This window comes from Ranitomeya imitator, chromosome 9 (assembly GCF_032444005.1).
Source record: "Ranitomeya imitator isolate aRanImi1 chromosome 9, aRanImi1.pri, whole genome shotgun sequence".
Classification (NCBI taxonomy): domain Eukaryota; kingdom Metazoa; phylum Chordata; class Amphibia; order Anura; family Dendrobatidae; genus Ranitomeya; species Ranitomeya imitator.
In genome coordinates, this window is record NC_091290.1 from 43,323,036 (window position 1) to 43,344,584 (window position 21,549).

Sequence of the window (21,549 nt, forward strand, 5' to 3'; positions counted from 1 at the left end):
GACTAGTAGAGTTATCTCTGAGATTCATTGTTCAGTGTTGGCTGGTCATCCTGGAATCTTTGGTACCAGAGATTTGGTGGCTAGATCCTTTTGGTGGCCGTCTTTGTCGCGGGATGTGCGTTCTTTTGTGCAGTCCTGTGGGACTTGTGCTCGGGCTAAGCCCTGCTGTTCTCGTGCCAGTGGATTGCTTTTGCCCTTGCCGGTCCCAAAGAGGCCCTGGACGCATATTTCTATGGATTTTATTTCGGATCTCCCCGTCTCTCAAAAGATGTCGGTCATTTGGGTGGTCTGTGATCGCTTTTCTAAGATGGTCCATTTGGTACCCTTGTCTAAGTTGCCTTCCTCCTCTGATTTGGTGCCATTGTTTTTCCAGCATGTGGTTCGTTTACATGGTATCCCGGAGAACATCGTTTCGGACAGAGGTTCCCAGTTTGTTTCGAGGTTTTGGCGATCCTTTTGTGCTAGGATGGACATTGATTTGTCTTTTTCCTCGGCTTTCCATCCGCAGACAAATGGCCAAACCGAACGAACTAATCAGACTTTGGAAACATATCTGAGATGCTTTGTTTCTGCTGATCAGGATGTGTGGGTGTCCTTTTTGCCGTTGGCTGAGTTCGCCCTTAATAATCGGGCCAGCTCGGCTACTTTGGTTTCCCCGTTTTTCTGCAATTCTGGTTTCCATCCTCGTTTCTCTTCAGGGCAGGTTGAGTCTTCGGACTGTCCTGGTGTAGATACTGTGGTGGATAGGTTGCAGCAGATTTGGACTCATGTGGTGGACAATTTGACATTGTCCCAGGAGAAGGCTCAACGTTTCGCTAACCGCCGGCGCTGTGTGGGTCCCCGACTTCGTGTTGGGGATTTGGTTTGGTTGTCATCTCGTTATGTTCCTATGAAGGTTTCCTCTCCTAAGTTTAAGCCTCGTTTCATTGGTCCGTATAAGATTTCTGAGGTTATCAATCCTGTGTCATTTCGTTTGGCCCTTCCAGCTTCTTTTGCCATCCATAATGTGTTCCATAGGTCGTTGTTGCGGAGATACGTGGCGCCTGTGGTTCCATCCGTTGATCCTATTGCCCCGGTGTTGGTTGAGGGGGAGTTGGAGTATGTGGTGGAGAAGATTTTGGATTCTCGTATTTCGAGACGGAAACTCCAGTACCTGGTCAAGTGGAAGGGTTATGGTCAGGAAGATAATTCCTGGGTTTTTGCCTCTGATGTTCATGCTGCCGATCTGGTTTGTGCCTTTCATTTGGCTCATCCTGGACGGCCTGGGGGCTCTGGTGAGGGTTCGGTGACCCCTCCTCAAGGGGGGGGGGGTACTGTTGTGAATTCTGTTGTCAAGCTCCCTCCTGTGGTCATGAATGGTACTTCGGCTGGTTCTGTCCATGGACTTCCTCTGGTGGCTGTGGGTGTTTCTGAGTTTCCTTCCACAGGTGACGAGGCTAAGTCGTTAGCGGGCTGCTCTATTTATCTCCACTTGGATCTTTGTCTCATGCCAGCTGTCAATGTTGTACTACTGGTCTAGTTCGCTCCTAGATCGTTCTGGTTACCTGTTCACTCCAGCAGAAGCTAAGTTTCGTCTTGCTTTTTTCTTGTTTGCTATTTTTTCTGTCCAGCTTGCTATATTGAATATTGTCTTGCTTGCTGGAAGCTCTGGGATGCAGAGTGGCGCCGCCGCACCGTGAGTCGGTGCAGAAGGTTTTTTTTCCTGCACACTCTGTGTGGCTTTTTGTAGGTTTTTGTGCTGACCGCAAAGTAACCTTTCCTATCCTCTGTCTGTTCAGTCAGTCGGGCCTCTCTTTGCTAAATCTATTTCATCTCTGTGTTTGTCAGTTTCATCTTAACTCACAGTCAATATATGTGGGGGGCTGCCTTTTCCTTTGGGGAATTTCTCTGAGGCAAGGTAGGCTTTATTTTCCTATCTTTAGGGCTAGCTAGTTCTTAGGCTGTGAAGAGTTGCATAGGGAGCGCTAGGAGCAATCCACGGCTATTTCTAGTGTGTATGATAGGATTAGGGATTGCGGTCAGCAGAGTTCCCACTTCCCAGAGCTTGTCCTGTGTTTTTGTAGCTATCAGGTCTTTCCGGGTGCTCTTAACCACCAGGTCCATTATTGTCCTAACCACCAGGTCATAACAGTCAGGGGCCGTTTTGTCTCAGAGGGATCCTGTTGGTTCCTTAATGAAACCGTGTGCCTTCTTTTCCCGTAAGTTTTCGCCTGCTGAACGCAATTATGATGTCGGCAATTGGGAGTTGTTGGCTATGAAGTGAGCGTTTGAGGAGTTGCGACATTGGCTTGAGGGAGCTAAGCACCGTATTGTGGTCTTGACCGATCATAAGAATTTGATTTACCTGGAGTCTGCTAAACGGCTGAATCCTAGACAGGCTCGATGGTCCTTGTTTTTTTCCCGTTTTGATTTCGTGGTCTCGTACCTTCCGGGTTCTAAGAATATTAAGGCTGATGCCCTCTCTAGGAGTTTTTTGCCTGATTCTCCTGAGGTCTTAGAGCTGGTCGGTATTCTGAAAGAGGGGATGGTCCTTTCTGCCATTTCCCCTGATTTACGACGGGTTCTTCAGTAATTTCAGGCTGACAAACCTGACCGCTGTCCTGTGGGGAAATTGTTTGTTCCTGACAGATGAACTAGTAGAGTGATTTCTGAGGTTCACTGTTCCGTGTTGGCTGGTCATCCTGGTATTTTTGGTACCAGAGATTTGGTTTGTAGGTCCTTTTGGTGGCCTTCATTGTCACGTGATGTGCGTTCTTTTGTGCAGTCCTGTGGGACTTGTGCGTGGGCCAAGCCTTGTTGTTCCCGTGCTAGTGGGTTGCTCTTACCATTGCCAGTCCCTGAGAGGCCCTGGACGCATGTTTCGATGGATTTTATTTCTGATCTTCCGGTCTCCCAGAAGATGTCTGTTATCTGGGTTGTTTGTGACCGGTTCTCTAAGATGGTTCATTTGGTGCCCTTGCCTAAATTGCCTTCCTCTTCTGATTTGGTTCCGTTGTTCTTTCAGCATGTGGTTCATTTGCATGGTATTCCGGAGAATATTGTGTCCGACAGAGGTTCCCAGTTTGTTTTTAGGTTTTGGCGGGCCTTTTGTGCTAGGCAGGGCATTGATTTGTCTTTTTCTTCTGCATTTCATCCTCAGACAAATGGCCAGACCGAGCGAACTAATCAGACTTTGGAGACTTATTTGAGATGCTTTGTGTCTGCTGATCAGGATGATTGGGTGGCCCTGGTGAGGGTTCGGTGACCCCTCCTCAAGGGGGGAGTACTGTTGTGAATTCTGCTCTTGGGTTCCCTCCAGTGGTTATAGGTGGGAATGCAGTTGTCTCTGAGTCGCAGTCCTGGCCAGGTGTATCGGATGATTACAATTCTGAATGGGATTTTTAGGTGTGCTGGATCCTTTAGCCCTTGCCAGTTGTCAATGTTCCTTGTGAAGTGTTGGATCACTTTCTGGCTTCTCCTGCTTGCTGCCAAATTCAGCAAAGATAAGTGTTTGGTTTTTGTTTCTGTGGCACACTGCTGTGTGCTTGTTTCAGTTTTATTCCTGCTCTGATTGTAGGATTCACTGGAGTTGCAGATTTACGCTCCTACAGCTTTAGTTAGATGTAGGAAGTTTTTGTATATTCTGCTGTGGATGTTTTTGAAGGGTTTTAATACTGACCGCACAGAACACTGTCCTATCCTGTCCTATTTAGCTAGAAGTGGCCTCCTGTGCTAAATCCTGTTTTTCTGCCTGTGTATGTTTTTTTCCTCTCCGACTCACCGCCAATATATTTGGGGGGCTGTCTATCCTTTGGGGATTTTCTCTGAGGCAAGATAGTATTCCTATTTCCATCTTTAGGGGTATTTAGTCCTCTGGCTGTGACGAGGTGTCTAGGTGTGTTAGGTACCCTCCACGGCTACTTCTAGTTGTGGTATTAAGTTCAGGATTGCGGTCAGTATAGTGGCCACCTTCTCTAGTGAAAGTTCTCATGCTGCTCCAAGGTCACCGGATCATAACAGGCAACACAGTGTCCACACGTGTAGCAGCCTACAGTACAACATACAGAACCAAAAAGGGGGGTCCTAGGTGCCACATAATGACTCTTGACCAAGAAGTCTTTCAAGCTCCTAGCCTTCATTGGGGTCATCAGGGGACGGTCGGACAGGAGCGGACTCAGGGAGGGCTCGGTGCTCAAAATCCGCCAGTGTTTACTTAGGATGGTACGAATACTATCCCATTCATGGTTGAATTCGGATATGAATCGTATTGACTCATCCGTCCTCTTTTTCTCCTTTTTGGAGTACAACAACCGATTCCGTGGGGTATTTTTGGCCCTGTTTTACCCATATCTCACACACCGTTTACTATATCCGCGTTGTTCAAAGCGTTTCCTTAAGTCGCTTGCCTGTCGTTCAAAAGTTTGATCACTCGAGCAGATCCGTCTAACCTGGAGAAACTGTCCGATCGGGACGGCCCTGATTGTGGCTTGGCTGTGCCCAGAGGTAGAATGGACAAACGCGTTCACTGCTGTGGTTTTTCGAAAAACCTCTGTCTCTATAAGTTGATTATCCCCTACCTTCAAAAGTATATCCAAAAAATCAATTTCATAGGGGTCATACTAATAGGTTAATCTGATATTGAAGGTATTGGTATTGAGCACAGTCATAAAATCCCCAAGCTGCTGTTCAGTTCCGCGCCATAAAAACAAAACATCATCTATATAGCGCAACCAGCACAGCACATGGTCGGCGCCCCCCTTCTCCTGCACCCCCAAACACCAACCTCTCCCAGAAACCCAAAAAGAGGTTGGCGTAGGCCGGTGCACAGGGCGCCCCCATGGCTGGGGGCCCGCTTCTGATGATAAAAACAATCTTTAAAAGTAAAAAAATTATGCGTCAGAACGAATTCCAGCAGCTCGAGGATAAGCTCACATAGTGGGCCGTCCAGGTCGGAGGCCCCCAGGAAAAAACGGACCGCTCGAAGACCATCGATGCAATCGATACAGGTATACAGGGCCTCCATGTCCGCTGTGACCAACAAAATGTCACGGTCCACAGAGACTCCGTCTGTTATGATTAGGTAATTCAGTACTACAATGGACATAGAAGTCAGAGCACATACAGTGACCTGACAATAACCCAAAAACATAGAACGAGCTCTGAGACGTGGGAACTCTGCTGACCGCAATCCCTAATCCTCTCCAACCACACTAAAGGCAGCCGTGGATTGCGCCTAACGCTCCCTATGCAACTCGGCACAGCCTGAGAAACTAGCTAGCCTGAAGATAGAAAATAAGCCTACCTTGCCTCAGAGAAATACCCCAAAGGAAAAGGCAGCCCCCCACATATAATGACTGTGAGTAAGATGAAAAGACAAACGTAGAGATGAAATAGATTTAGCAAAGTGAGGCCCGACTTTCTGAACAGAGCAAGGATAAGAAAGGTAACTTTACGGTCAACACAAAACCCTACAAACAACCACGCAAAGGGGGCAAAAAGACCCTCCGTACCGACTAACGGCACGGAGGTACACCCTCTGCGTCCCAGAGCTTCCAGCAAGCAAGAAAAAACCAAATAAGCAAGCTGGACAGAAAAAACAGCAAACAAAAATAACAAAAGCGGAACTTAGCTATGCAGAGCAGCAGGCCACAGGAACGATCCAGGAGGAAGCAAGTCCAAAACTAGAACATTGACTGGAAGCCAGGATCAAAGCACTAGGTGGAGTTAAATAGAGCAGCACCTAATGACTTCACCACATCACCTGAGGAAGGAAACTCAGAAGCCGCAGTACCACTTTCCTCCACCAACGGAAGCTCATAGAGAGAATCAACCGAAGTACCACTTGTGATCACAGGAGGGAGCTCTGCCACAGAATTCACAACATCCGTCAACCCTCGCCAGGACTTCCGTTGTGTCCTTTACAAACGATGGTAATGTTTCCACCAATTTCTTAAGATAAAAATCTATAAACTTACATATTGGATCGCATAAACCTTGCATCCCTGACACAATGGGACGTCCTGGAGGGTTGACTCGGTCTTTGTGGACTTTCGGAAGAAGGTAAAATGTGGGTACTTTGGGGAATTTGACCGTCAGACCATCTAAAACCTTCTTATCGATTGTTCCCTCCTCAAAGGCCCTATAAAGAATAGTCTGTAACTGCACCGAGAAGGAGGCAACCGGATTATGGGTGAGCCTGGAATAAACATTATCATTGCGTAGTTGTTTAAAGGCTTCACGTTCGTACTTCTCCACCGGCCACACCACAATGTTTCCCCCTTTATCTGCCGCCTTAAAAACCACGTCATTGAGGGACTGTAGTTGTTTAATAGCCTCCCTCTCTTTCCATGTTAAATTATCAAAACGCCTCCGCGTGGAGAGCTCTTTAAGGTCCTCCGTCACCAATTTGGTGAAAACCTCCACTGCGGGGCACAGAGATAAAGGGGGAAACTTCGTGGATTTCGGGAGTATCGCCGGTGGGAACTCACCTTTAGCAGGGACAGACTGCTCCTCCAGCTACTCCTCCAAAATCCGGAGAGCCTCCCCCTCAGTGCAGTCAAGAGTATCCGATCCATGTCCACCTCTGAAGTGTAGTTTTTTAAGAATCAATTTTTGTGAGAATAAGTGCAAGTCCTTTAGGGCTGTGAAAAAATTGAACCCGTTAGTAGGTGAAAAGGACAGGCCTCTACTCAATACACTCAGTTGACTCTCAGAGAGAACATGGTCAGACAAGTTGATTACCTGCAGTCCCCCCTGACTCCGACTGTCCGACTGTTTGCCCATCAGGCCCCTTTTAACCCCTTCCCGACCTGTGACACAGCGTATGCGTCATGAAAGTCGGTGCCAATCCGACCTGTGACGCATATGCTGTGTCACAGAATGATCGCGTCCCTGCAGATCCGGTGAAAGGGTTAACTCCCATTTCACCCGATCTGCAGGGACAGGGGGAGTGGTAGTTTAGCCCAGGGGGGGTGGCTTCACCCCCCCGTGGCTACGATCGCTCTGATTGGCTGTTGAAAGTGAAACTGCCAATCAGAGCGATTTGTAATATTTCACCTAAAAAACTGGTGAAATATTACAATCCAGCCATGGCCGATGCTGCAATATCATCGGCCATGGCTGGAAACCCTGATGTACCCACACCCCACCCCACCGATGACCCCCCCAGCCCTCCGATCTGTGGTCCGCTCCCCTCCGTCCTGTGCTCCGCTTCCCCGTCCTCCTGCCCGCTCCCCCCGTGCTCCAATCCCACCCCCCGTGCTCCAATCCACCCCCTGCACTCCGATCCACCCCCCCGCAGTCCGATCCACCCCCCGCACTGTGATCCACCCCCCCACACTGTGATCCACCCCACCGCACTGCAATCCGCCCCCCGCACTGCGATCCACCCCCCCGCACTGCAATCCACCCCCCCATGCTCCGATCCACCCCCCGTGCTCCCCCCCATCCCATCATACTTACCGAGCCTCCCGGGGTCTGTCCGTCTTCTTTCCTGGGCGCCGCCATCTTCCAAAATGGCGGGCGCATGCGCAGTGCGCCCGCCGAATCTGCCGGCCGGCAGATTCGTTTCAAGTGCATTTTGATCACTGTGATAAAACCTCACAGTGATCAAAATGAAAAAAATACTAAATGACCCCCCCCCTTGTCACCCCCATAGGTAGGGACAATAATAAAATAAAGAATTTTTTTTTTCTTCCACTAAGGATAGAATAGGGTTAGGGTTAGGGCTAGGGTTAGGGTTAGGGCTAGGGTTAGGGCTAGGGTTAGGGTTAGGGTTAGGGCTAGGGTTAGGGCTAGGGCTAGGGTTAGGGCTAGGGTTAGGGCTAGGGTTAGGGTTTCGGTATGTGCACACGTATTCTGGTCCTCTGCGGATTTTTCCGCAGCGGATTTGATAAATCCGCAGTGCTAAACCGCTGCGGACTTATCGCGGATTTACCGCGGTTTTTCTGCGCATTTCACTGCGGTTTTACAACTGCGGTTTACTATTGGAGCAGTTTTAAAACCGCTGCGGAATCCGCAGAAAGAAGCGACATGCTGCGGAATGTAAACCGCTGCGTTTCCGTGCAGTTTTTCCGCAGCATGTGTACAGCGATTTTTGTTTCCCATAGGTTTACATTGAACTGTAAACTCATGGGAAACTGCTGCGGATCTGCAGCGTTTTCCGCAGCGTGTGCACATACCTTTAGAATTAGGCTATGTGCACACGTTGCGGATTGGCCGCTGCAGATTCGCAGCAGAGTTCCATCACGTTTACAGTACCAAGTAAACCTATGGAAAACCAAATCTGCTGTGCCCATGGTGCGGAAAATACCGCGCGGAAACGCTGCGTTGTATTTTCCGCAGCATGTCAATTCTTTGTGCGGATTCCGCAGCGTTTTACACCTGTTCCTCAATAGGAATCCGCAGGTGAAATCCGCACAAAAAACACTGGAAATCCGCTGGAAATCCGTGGGTAAAAGGCAGTGCCTTTTACCCACGGATTTTTCAAAAATGGTGCGGAAAAATCTCACACGAATCCGCAACGTGGGCACATAGCCTTAGGGTTAGGGTTGGAATTAGGATTGTGGTTACGGTTGTGATTAGGGTTATGGCTAGAGTTGGGATTAGGGTTAGGGGTGTGGGGGGGTTAGTGTTGGAGGTAGAATTGAGGGGTTACCACTGTTTAGGCACATCAGGGGTCTCCAAAAGCAACATGGCGCCACCATTGATTCCAGCCAATCTTGTATTCAAAAAGTCAAATGGTGCTCCCTCACTTCCGAGCCCCGACGTGTGCCCATACAGTGGTTTACCCCCACATATGGGGTACCAGCATACTCAGGACAAACTGCGCAACAATTACTGGGGTCCAATTTCTCCTGTTACCCTTGTGAAAATAAAAAATTGCTTGCTAAAACATCATTTTTGAGGAAAGAAAAATGATTTTTTATTTTCACGGCTCTGCGTTGTAAACGTCTGTGAAGCACTTGGGGATTCAAACTGCTCACCACACATCCAGATAAGTTCCTTTGGGGGTCTAGTTTCCAAAATGGGGTCACTTGTGGGGGGTTTCTACTGTTTAGCCACATCAGGGGCTCTGCAAACGCAACGTGACGCCCGCAGACCATTCCATCAAAGTCTGCATTTCAAAAGTCACTACTTCACTTCTGAGCCCCGACGTGTGCCCAAACAGTGGTTTACCCCCACACATGGGGTATCAGCGTACTCAGGAGAAAGTGGACAACAACTTTTGGGGTCCAATTTCTCCTGTAACCCTTGGGAAAATAAAAAATTCTGGGCTAAAAAATTATTTTTGAGGAAAGAAAATGTATTTATTATTTTTACGGCTCTGCGTTATAAACTTCTGTGAAGCACTTGGGGGTTCAAAGTGCTCATCACACATCTAGATTAGTTCCTTTGGGGGTCTAGTTTCCAAAATGGGGTTATTTGTGGGGGATCTGCAATGTTTAGGCACACAGGGGCTCTCCAAACGCGACATGGTGTCCGCTAATGATTGGAGCTAATTTTCCATTTAAAAAGCCAAAGGACGTGCCTTCCCTTCCGAGCCCTGCCGTGTGCCAAAACAGTGGTTTACCCCCACATATGGGGTATCAGCGAACTCAGGACAAACTGGACAACAACATTTTGGGTCCAATTTCTCCTATTACCCTTGGCAAAATAGGAAATTCCAGGCTAAAAAATAATTTTTGAGGAAAGAAAAATTATTTTTTATTTTCATGGCTCTGCGTTATAAACTTCTGTGAAGCACCTGGGGGTTTAAAGTGCTCAATATGCATCTAGATAAGTTCCTTGGGGGGTCTAGTTTCCAAAATGGGGTCACTTGTGGGGGAGCTCCAATGTTTAGGCACACAGGGGCTCTCCAAACGCGACATGGTGCCCGCTAACAATTGGAGCTAATTTTCCATTCAAAAAGTCAAATGGCGCGCCTTCCCTTCCGAGCCCTGCCGTGTGCCCAAACAGTGGTTTACCCCCACATGTGAGGTATCGGCGTACTCGAGAGAAATTGCCCAACAATTTTTATGATCCATTTTATCCTATTGGCCATGTGAAAATGAAAAAATTGAGGCGAAAAGAAATTTTTTGTGAAAAAAAAGTACTTTTTCATTTTTACGGATCAATTTGTGAAGCACCTGAGGGTTTAAAGTGCCCACTAGGCATCTAGATAAGTTCCTTGGGGGGTCCAGTTTCCAAAATGGGGTCACTTGTGGGGGAGCTCCTATGTTTAGGCACACAGGGGCTCTCCAAACGTGACATGGTGTCCGCTAACGATGGAGATAATTTTTCATTCAAAAAGTCAAATGGCGCTCCTTCCCTTCCGAACCTTACCATGTGCCCAAACAGTGGTTTACCCCCACATGTGAGGTATCGGTGTACTCAGGAGAAATTGCCCAACAAATTTTAGGATCCATTTTATCCTGTTGCCCATGTGAAAATGAAAAAATTGAAGCTAAAAGAATTTTTTTGTGAAAAAAAAGTACTTTTTCATTTTTACAGATCAATTTGTGAAGCACCTGAGGGTTTAAAGTGCTCACTATGCATCTAGATAAGTTCCTTGGGACATCTAGTTTCCAAAATGGGGTCACTTGTGGGGGAGCTCCAATTTTTAGGCACATGGGGGCTCTCCAAACACGACATGGTGTCCGCTAAAGAGTGCAGCCAATTTTTCATTCAAAAAGTCAAATGGCGCTCCTTCCCTTCCAAGCCCTGCCGTGCGCCCAAACTGTGGTTTACCCCCACATATGAGGTATCAGCGTACTCAGGACAAATTGGACAACAACGTTCGTGGTTCAGTTTCTCCTTTTACCATTGGGAAAATAAAAAATTGTTGCTTAAAGGGAACCTGTCACCTGAATTTGGCGGGACTGGTTTTGGGTCATATGGGCGGAGTTTTCGGTTGTTTGATTCACCCTTTCCTTACCCGCTGGCTGCATGCTGGCCGCAATATTAGATTGAAGTTCATTCTCTGTCCTCCATAGTACACACCTGCACAAGGCAAGATTGCTTTGCGCAGGCGTGTACTATGGAGGACAGAGAATGAACTTCAATCCAATATTGCAGCCAGCATGCAGCCAGCGGGTAAGGAAAGGGTGAATCAAACACCCAAAAACTCCGCCCATATGACCCAAAACCAGTCCCGCCAAATTCAGGTGACAGAGTCCCTTTAAAAATCATTTTTGTGACTAAAAAGTTAAATGTTCATTTTTTCCTTCCATGTTGCTTCTACTGCTGCGAAGCACCTGAAGGGGTAATAAACTTCTTGAATGTGGTTTTGTGCACCTTGAGGGGTGCAGTTTTTAGAATGGTGTCACTTTTGGGTATTTTCAGCCATATAGACCCCTCAAACTGACTTCAAATGTGAGGTGGTCCCTAAAAAAATGGTTTTGTAAATTTCGTTGTAAAAATGAGAAATCGCTGGTCAAATTTTAACCCTTATAACTTTCTAGAAAAAAAAAATGTTGTTTCCAAAATTGTGCTGATGTAAAGTAGACATGTGGGAAATGTTATTTGTTAACTATTTTGTGTCACATAACTCTCTGGTTTAACAGAATAAAGATTCAAAATGTGAAAATTGTGAAATTTTCAAAATTTTCGCCAAATTTCCGTTTTTATCACAAATAAACGCAGAATTTATTGACCTAAATTTACCACTAACATGAAGCCCAATATGTCACAAAAAAACAATCTCAGAACCGCTAGGATCCGTTGAAGCGTTCCTAAGTTATTACCTCATAAAGGGACACTGGTCAGAATTGCAAAAAACGGCCAGGTCATTAAGGTCAAAATAGGCTGGGTCATGAAGGGGTTAAGATTTTGTCTTGTAGTCATTCTTGTACTGGTTTGGGGATCATCCTTTTCCATATCCTGGGCACCCTTTCTTGCTGTGTATCTATCATCCATAGATGTAGTGGATTTATGGGATGTGGATCGGGACCTTGACCGTGACTCATTCCTGTGATATGGGCGTGACCGTTCATTCCCACTTCTCCATTTATATATCTTATTTGTTTGTTTGTCATTGGTGCCCGTTAGAACTTCTTAGATTTAATTTGCTGGATGTCCTCCACCCATTTCTGAACCTCAGCCTCCACTTCATTATTGAATTTATTTAAGGCTTCACTGGACATATCCTTCTTTATTATAGTTTGTAGAGCATCAATTTCGCTCTCAATTTCTCTGATGGAGACATAATTCATCTCCTTAAGAATTTCCATAAAGCCTATAGAGCATTTACTGGCACACTCCTCCCACCTTTCCCTGATGCCAGCATCATCCACCGGGAAGAAGGGAAACACTTGCACCCGGAGGCCCCTCGGAATTAGTCCTTTTTCTAAATATTTGTCAAGAAAGGCATGGTTCCACCATATCTTGGTTCTTTTTCTCAGTAAATCTTTGAATCTCAACACCGTATCCTGTAACCCAACATTGCTCCTCTCCGAGCCCAACTCAATAGTGTCCTTAAAAACATCATTTAACTGCGTGAGCCATGCGCCATCGCGGGCCCGAAAGTCCATCCTAGTAATGCTGGGACCTGCTGTGAGAAGCACAGAAACATATATCAATATATATAAACCCAGACTCATAATGCAAGGTGTCCAGAAACCATGTCCTGGACACTACCAAATCCTGCTCCAAATAGCAATCTGATCAATCAGGAGAAAAAAGGAGCGTTCAAAGTACAACGTTAAAAAGTAGAAAATTTTATTGAGACACTGAAAACACACATACAAACACGTACATAAAATAAGGACACTAAAGACTATCCCTTTAACCCACACAGTACTGCAATGAGGTCACATACCAATGAAGAGGAAATGCCATGTCCGGAAATAACCTATGGACCTATGTATCATATACAGAATCGTAATACTATGTCTACGATCCAATATATGGATCTATTAGCAACCTGCGAATAGTGCTACTCTATCTTCGATCCAAAGTCTGGAACAAGCTACAGAGGACCCACCATACCGCCAATTCCATAAAGTGCAAGTAGCGTAAGGAGTGCAGTGAAGGTAGTCTCCTAAGATTCCTCTTACCCGGGTGCAGGAGATAGGCTAAGTTGGGCGACACCCCCGACGCGCGTTTCGCTCCAGCGTGTATTAGCTTTATCAAGGGGAAGTGTCCTCACTCCACCAGAAGGACCTTGTATCCAGAATTACCTATAAGTATGACCCCTATGAAATTGATTTTTTGGATATACTTTTGAAGGTAGGGGATAATCAACTTATAGAGACAGAGGTTTTTCGAAAAACCACAGCAGTGAACGCGTTAGTTCATGCTACCTCTGGGCACAGCCAAGCCACAATCAGGGCCGTCCCGATCAGACAGTTTCTCCAGGTTAGACGGATCTGCTCGAGTGACCAAACTTTTGAACGACAGGCAAGCGACTTAAGGGAACGCTTTGAACAACGCGGATATAGTAAACGGTGTGTGAGATATGGGTATAACAGGGCCAAAAATACCCCACGGAATTGGTTGTTGTACTCCAAAAAGGAGAAAAAGAGGACGGATGAGTCAATACGATTCATATCCGAATTCAACCATGAATGGGATAGTATTCGTACCATCCTAAGTAAACACTGGCGGATTTTGAGCACCGAGCCCTCCCTGAGTCCGTTCCTGTCCGACCGTCCCCTGATGACCCCAAGGAAGGCTAGGAGCTTGAAAGACTTCTTGGTCAAGAGTCATTATGTGGCACCTAGGACCCCCCTTTTTGGTTCTGTACGTCGTACTGTAGGCTGCTACACGTGTGGGCACTGTGTTACCTGCGCCAATGTCCTGCGCAGCTCCTCATTCTCCTCGGCGGACGGCAAGAGTTTGAAATAAGACAGTACATCTCTTGCAGTAGCAGAAATGTGATTTACTATGCTACTTGCAGCTGCCGTCTTATCTATGTAGGTTTAACATCACGAGAACTCAGAGTAAGGGTGAGGGAGCATGTGCGGGACATTGGCGCGGCCAGGACGATGGAGGACATCTCCCAATTAAAGACTATACCAAAACATTTCAGAAAACACCATGACTGTGATCCAAGTAAATTCATGGTACGGGGGATAGACCTCATCCACATGGGTATACGAGGGGGCAATGTCAAGCAACTCCTCGCCCAACGCGAACTTAAATGGATTGTGACCCTGGGTACCGTTAGACCTGGTGGTCTCAATGAATCTCTTAATTTTGCCCCGTTCTTGTAATCCGGATTAAGACTGTTTCTCCTCCCCTCCGCATGGTGTCTACTTCACCTTTTATTTATTTTTTATTTATTTTTTATGTGCTCTAATTGTGTCTTATTGTTTGTTATAGTTCTCTATATGGTGTTCCTGGTATCTTCAGAAAATTGGACCTCACATTGGCATGTTGGAAAATCAAATGGACTCAACACGTTTCTCCTTTATGATTATTGTTGTGATTATTTGCAATATGTTTGCCATATAGTAATTGCCTTGCAATTGTACCTGTGTTGTATTTGTATATACATCTCAACGTATCTTCATGCCATATTTTGGTTCTGGACTGCAGTGCGCATGCGCCCGTCTGCTCCTCGCTCTGCCCTTCCTCGGTCCGGCCGCCTGGCGTCCCGGGCCGGTGACTGGTTGTTATGGCAACGCCATGCTCCCATTCATGCGGCTTGTGAGCCTGGCTGGGCGGGGTGGTTGCGACGTGGGGGCCATGGACGCATGCGCCGCTTACAGGCAGTCCTGCATACTTCCGGGTCACATGTTCTTTCATGTGACCGGAAATTCTGGATATAAGGTCCTTCTGGTGGAGTGAGGGCACTTCCCCTTGATAAAGCTAATACACGCTGGAGTGAAACGCGCGTCGGGGGTGTTGCCCAACTTAACCTATCTCCTGCACCCGGGTAAGAGGAATCTTAGGAGACTACCTTCACTGCACTCTTTATGCTACTTGCACTTTATGGAATTGGCGGTATGGTGGGTTCTCTGTAGCTTGTTCCGGACTTTGGATCGCAGATAGAGTAGCACTATTCGCAGGTTGCTAATAGATCCATATATTGGATCATAGACATAGTATTACGATTCTGTATATGATACATAGGTCCATAGGTTATTTCCGGACATGGCATTTCCTCTTCATTGGTATGTGACCTCATTGCAGTACTGTGTGGGTTAAAGGGATAGCCTTTAGTGTCCTTATTTTATGTACGTGTTTGTATGTGTGTTTTCAGTGTCTCAATAAAATTTTGTACTTTTTAACGTTGTATTTTGAACGCTCCTTTTTTCTCCTGATTGATCCGATTGCTATTTGGAGCAGGATTTGGTAGTGTCCAGGACATGGTTTCTGGACACCTTGCATTATGAGTCTGGGTTTATACATACTGTAATACAGTGGGCCTGATTTATTCACTAGTCTCCCATATAAAAAAGGGGAGATTAATATTGGCAAATCTGTGCATCTGTGCCAGTCCTGTCTGTGGTATCTGTCAGTCATTTTCTGCCACAGAAACTATACTGTAATACAGTGGGCCTGATTTATTCACTAGTCTCCCATAAAAAAGGGGAGATTAATATTGGCAAATCAGTGCATCTGTGCCAGTCCTGTCTGTGGTATCTGTCAGTCATTTTCTGCCACAGAAACTATACTGTAATACAGTGGGCCTGATTTATTCACTAGTCTCCCATATAAAAAAAGGGGAGATTAATATTGGCAAATCAGTGCATCTGTGCCAGTCCTGTCTGTGGTATCTGTCAGTCATTTTCTGCCACAGGAACTATACTGTAATACAGTGGGCCTGATTTATTCACTAGTCTCCCATGTATAAAAAAGGGGAGATTAATATTGGCAAATCTGTGCATCTGTGCCAGTCCTGATTGTGGTATCTGTCAGTCATTTTCTGCCACAGACACTATACTGTAATACAGTGGGCCTGATTTATTCACTAGTCTCCCATATAAAAAAAGGGGAGATTAATATTGCCTAATCTGTGCATCTGTGCCAGTCCTGTCTGTGGTATCTGTCAGTCATTTTCTTCCACAGAAACTGTACTGTAATACAGTGGGCCTGATTTATTCACTAGTCTCTCATATAAAAAAAGGGAGATTAATATTGGCAAATCTGTGCATCTGTGCCAGTCCTGTCTGTGGTATCTGTCAGTCATTTTCTGCCACAGAAACTATACTGTAATACAGTGGGCCTGATTTATTCACTAGTCTCCCATATAAAAAGGGGAGGTTAATATTGCCTAATCTGTGCATCTGTGCCAGTCCTGTCTGTGGTATCTGTCAGTCATTTTCTGCCACAGAAACTGCACTGTAATACAGTGGGCCAGTATATACCTGTATGTCATCTCCTCCTGTATATAGTATATACCTGTGTGTCATCTCCCCTGTATATGGTATATATGTGTGTCATCTCCCCTGTATATAGTGTATATCTGTGTGTCATCTCCTCCTATATATAGTATATACCTGTGTGTCATCTTCCCTGTATATAGTATATACCTGTGTGTCATCTCCCCTGTATATAGTATATATCTGTATGTCATCTGTTCCTGTATATAGTATATACCTGTGTGTCATCTCCTCTGTATATAGTATATATCTGTATGTCATCTTCTCCTGTGTTAGACCGCGTTCACACATTATTTGGTCTGTATTTTTACCTCAGTATTTGTAAGCTAAATTGGCAGCCTGATAAATCTCCAGCCAACAGGAAGCCCTCCCCCCTGACAGTATATATTAGCTCACACATACACATAATAGACAGGTCATGTGACTGACAGCTGCCGTAGTTCCTATATGGTACATTTGTTGTAGTTTGTCTGCTTATTAATCAGTTTTTTATTTTTGAAGAATAATACCAGACTTGTGTGTGTTTTAGGGTGAGTTTCATGTGTCAAGTTGCGTGTGTTGAGTTGCATGTGGCTACATGCATGTAGCGACTTTTGTGAGATGAGTTTTGTGTGTCGACATGCGTGTAGCAAGTTTTTGTATGTCGAGTTGCATGTGACAGGTTAGTGTAGCAAGTTGTGTGCAGCAAGTTTTGCGCATGGTGAGTTTTGCACGTGGCGAGTTTTATGTGTGGTTCGTTTTGAGTATGTGCAAGTTTTGTGTGAGGCAACTTTTGCATGTGTTGCAACTTTTGTGCATGTTGCAATTTTTCCGCGTGTGCAAGTTTTGCGTGTGGCGAGTTTTTCATGAGGTGAGTTTTGCACGTGTGGCGAGTTTTGCGTGAGCCTAGTTTTGCATGTGGCGAATATTGCGCGTGGCGAGTTTGGATGGGCGACTTTTGTGTTTCAACTTTTATGTGGCGAGGTTGGTGTATGTGTGGTGAAATGTGTGCTGAGGGTGGTATATGTGTTCAAGCACGTGGAAGTGTGTGGCGCATTTTGTGTGTGTGTTCATATCCCCGTGTGTGGTGAGTATCCCATGTCGGGGCCCCACCTTGGCAAATGTACGGTATATACTCTTTGGCGCCATCGCTCTCAATCTTTAAGTCCCCCTTGTTCACATCTGGCAGCTGTCAATTTGCCTCCAACACTTTTCCTTTCACTTTTTCCCCATTATGTAGATAGGGGCAAAATTGTTTGGTGAATTGGAACATGCGGGGTTAAAATTTCGCCTCACAACATAGCCTATGACGCTCTCGGGGTCCAGACGTGTGACTGTGCAAAATTTTGTGGCTGTAGCTGCGACGGTGCAGATGCCAATCCCAGACATACACACACACATACACACACACATTCAGCTTTATATATTAGATTATTTTCAGTAACAGCGCGGTCATCTGCTGAGGTTCTCCTACACTATTAGGGTGCCTCACCCAGTTGTAATCAAGGTTACCTGGTTAGGGGCCCATTCACAAGCTTCCCCCCCTGAACCAAAACCCTAGCTACGCCTTTGCTCTTACTGTTCAAAAAATATGTTATGCAGCAGTTGAGGTGTTTATTAGAAGAAGAAATAATGCACTCTAATTGTACATGGTTCACTGTGTCTTTTCTATTTTACAGCCTTATAATTCGTCCTTAACCTTATGTAACAATACAGAGCATTGGGATTGTAAGTGAATCAGCAGGATTTCACACCTTAAACTATTAATATGCACATGTAGCTCTTTCAAAGACAAGTCCAGCAATACCTTTACATGGCGAGTCCATTCCTCCATTACTGAGAAATCAGTGTTTGATTTGATATGGAAATGAGACTAAACCTGTGTCACTCCAGCTCTTTTACCTGCCCAGCGCCACCTTCTCCTGCTTGCCTAAAAGCCTGTATGCTATGTCACTTCAGGTAAAGAAGCCATCAGTCAAGCAGGAGGAGGCGGCCCTGGGTGGGGAATAGAGCTGGAGTGACACAGGTTTCAGATCTACAAATAGCTCTTCATCTTCATTTGCATATCAAGTCAAATGCTGATTTTACAGTAATGGAGGAATGTACTGGCCATGTACATATTCTGCTGGACTTGTCCTTCCAAGAGCTACATGCATATATATTAATAGTTTGGAAGTTTAAATTCTGCTGACATATTTCCTTCAATTTATTATACTTTATAAGTGATCATATTCAATAACAATAGAAAAAAATGTTAAAAGAAAAAAACAACAGCTTTTACTATCATTTGTACCATGCTCCAAGTTTTGAAATAGTTTTGTTTGGCGGAGCCTCTTTTAGTGCTTTACAAACCCTGCAGTAATGAGTCCGCCAATTACCACCTGGAGAGGGATGAAGTCTGGATCTCCATGAAAAATACTGTTGGTAAGCTTTCTCATCACCGTCTAACTTCAAGATATATTTAGCGAGCTCTTCAGCTGTGGAGAAGTCATCTACGTGGATAAAAGAGTCTTTTGGAATAAAGCGTTCATAATTTTTCCGAGTAGGACCAAGAACAACTGGTACGCATCCAAACGACAATGCGTTCTTCCAAAGTTTCTCTGTAATATAGTCTTCATGAATAGAATTTTCAAAGGCGAGATAAAACTTGTACTGTGACAACGTTTGTCCATGTTTATTTTTTGGCAGAGGTAAATGCTGCCTTCCATAAACGTCTACAGATAGAAATTTCTTTAGTTCCTGATAGTAGCGTACTCTTTTAGAACCTGGATTCCAGTTACTTATTGCCCAGGCCACCAGCTTAGTCTTTGGAGGAATTTGGAAGGTATCTTCTTCTTTATTTGGATCTAACCAACCATAAGGTGAGAAAATATCTGAGTCAGCTCTGTAAGACATTGTGAGGTTGATAAGATCATCCATAAAATGCAAATTTGGGCTATGTGATGGAGACTCCATGTTAAACCAAACCCAGTACTGATTTGGTGGTCTTGGCATCTGGGGTAATTGTTTTCTGGAATTACAAACATCTCTGTGATGCATAACAATTGCATCTGCGGAAGAATATAATGATATGTTAGTTGTATAAAAGCAGCCAGAAAAATCAATGTATGGGGGACATTCATTAAGTGGAAATTTTTCACCAAATGGCCACGTCCAAAGAAGGATGATCTTAGTATTGTTAGCTGTTTCCTGGGGGATACTTGTATATGAAAACTTACTGCTAACCAATGAGCGATTTGCATAGTTATAGAGTGAAAAGAAAATGGTTGAGAGGAACAGTTGTGCAATCAAAATGATAAAAGCATTCCTGTATGTCAGAGTTTTCCCTTGTTGCTCCATTTGTTTAGGCAGAATCAATGGAGGAGCTTGTATCTGGAGATGAAACTGAATCATACCTGTAGATGAAAAACAAAATATATTTATGTCACAAAACCATTGCTGCAAATTATTATTTATTTTTAATTTTAGAAGGTTCAGCTTCTTTTTATACTAGAGATTTATCTCATCTTGATAACCCCCTTTGTGTTTCATTGGTGCATGTATATGTTGTATAGGAGGACCCCTGCTCGGGATCCTCTCTTTCAGCCATAGACCAATAAGAAGGAAACTGAACATATGGTCAAAGAACAAAGAGTATGACGATAGAATTAAGGCTAAAATACCTTTTATTAGTGAGAGTAGGAAGAAGTAGCACTACATGCATAAAAAGGTGCCCGCACAAGTTAATAAAAAAGGAAATGAAATATGATTATACATAACAATAATAATACCTTAAAAACCGAACCAAAAGGTAATGGATGGGAAGATAATATATAAATATATTAGCATAAATAGCAGAGTAATTAGCAATTTATAAGAAACTAGATGATGTCCCGATTCTAACGCATCGGGTATTCTAGAATATGTATGTAGCGAAGCGTGGTTCAAATCCCACGCCAATCCGCGGCCGGACTGTGTCTGTCGCTGATTGTTCGCAGCCGGCCGTGCGTGACCAACCAGTGAAGCCAGGGAAGGCTCCAGGTTTTTGAGGGCCCCAGGTGAAAGAGCCTCACAGCTCACGTAGCATATAACACAGATATAGCATAGCCACGTAGTATATAGCACAGCCACTTAGTATATTGCACAGCCGTGTAGTATATTGCACAGCCACAAGGTATATAGCACAGCCACGTAGTATATTTCACAGCCTCTTAGTATATTGCACAGCCACATAGTATATTTCACAGCCACGTAGTATATAGCACAGCCCACGCAGTATATAACACAGCCATGTATTATATAGCACAGCCCACGTAGTATATAGCACAGCCCACGCAGTATATAACACAGCCCAAGCAGTATATAACACAGCGCATGTAGTATATAGCACAGCCCACGTAGTATATAACACAGCCCACGTAGTATATAACACAGCCACGTAGTATATAGCACAGCCACGTAGTATATTGTACAGCGACATAGTATATAACACAGCCCATGTAGTATTTAACACAGACCATGCAGTATTTAACACAGCCCGTGCAGTATATCACAGAGCCCGCGCAGTATATAACACAGCCCATGTAGTATATAACACAGCCAACGCAGTATATAACACAGCCCATGCAGTATATAGCACAGCCCATGTAGTATATAACACAGCCACGCAGTATATAGCACAGCCCACGTAGTATATAGCACAGCGATGTAGTATATAACACAGTCCATGCAGTATTTAATACAGCCCACACAGTATTTAACACAGCCCATGCAGTATATAACACAGCCCACGTAGTATGTAACACAGCTCACATAGTATATAGCAATGTGGGCACCATATTCCTGTTAAAAAAAGAATTAAAATAAAAAGAAGTTATATACTCACCTTCCGGCGGCCCCCGGATTCAGCCCAGGCGTTGAGCAATGCTCCTCGTGACGCTCCTTTCCCAGTAATGCCTTGCGGCAATAACCTGTGATGATGTAGCGGTCTCGCGAGACTGCTACATCATCTGGGGTCATTGCCGCAATGCATTCTTGGGACCGGAGCGTCGCGATGAGCGGGAATGGCTGTCGCGGACACCGGAAGGTGAGAATATAACGATTTTTTTAATAATTATTTTAACAATATATGTTTTTACTATTGATGCTGCATAGGCAGCATCAATAGTAAAAAGTTGGTCCCACTTACAGGGTTAATGGCAGCGTTAATGGACTGCGTTACACCGCTTTATGCCGCAGTGTAACGCAGTCCATTTAACGGACTGCTAAAATGCTATGTGGGAGGGGAGTATGGAGGGGCACTGGC

General features: G+C 45.0%; 1 protein-coding gene across 1 annotated transcript; it reads right to left on the minus strand.

Annotated features, from left to right (window-relative positions):
* Positions 1-18,548: 18,548 nt before the first annotated feature.
* Positions 18,549-19,654, minus strand: LOC138648669 (4-galactosyl-N-acetylglucosaminide 3-alpha-L-fucosyltransferase FUT6-like). Its single transcript, XM_069738454.1, has one exon. It carries the CDS (start codon positions 19,602-19,604, stop codon positions 18,549-18,551), a length of 1,056 nt encoding a protein of 351 aa, XP_069594555.1. The 5' UTR covers positions 19,605-19,654.
* Between the last annotated feature and the right edge of the window lie 1,895 nt (positions 19,655-21,549).

Bases quoted from the DNA above. Each gene is read 5' to 3' on its own strand.
- LOC138648669 (XM_069738454.1), bottom strand. From the start codon at position 19,604: ATGGAGCAACAAGGGAAAACTCTGACATACAGGAATGCTTTTATCATT.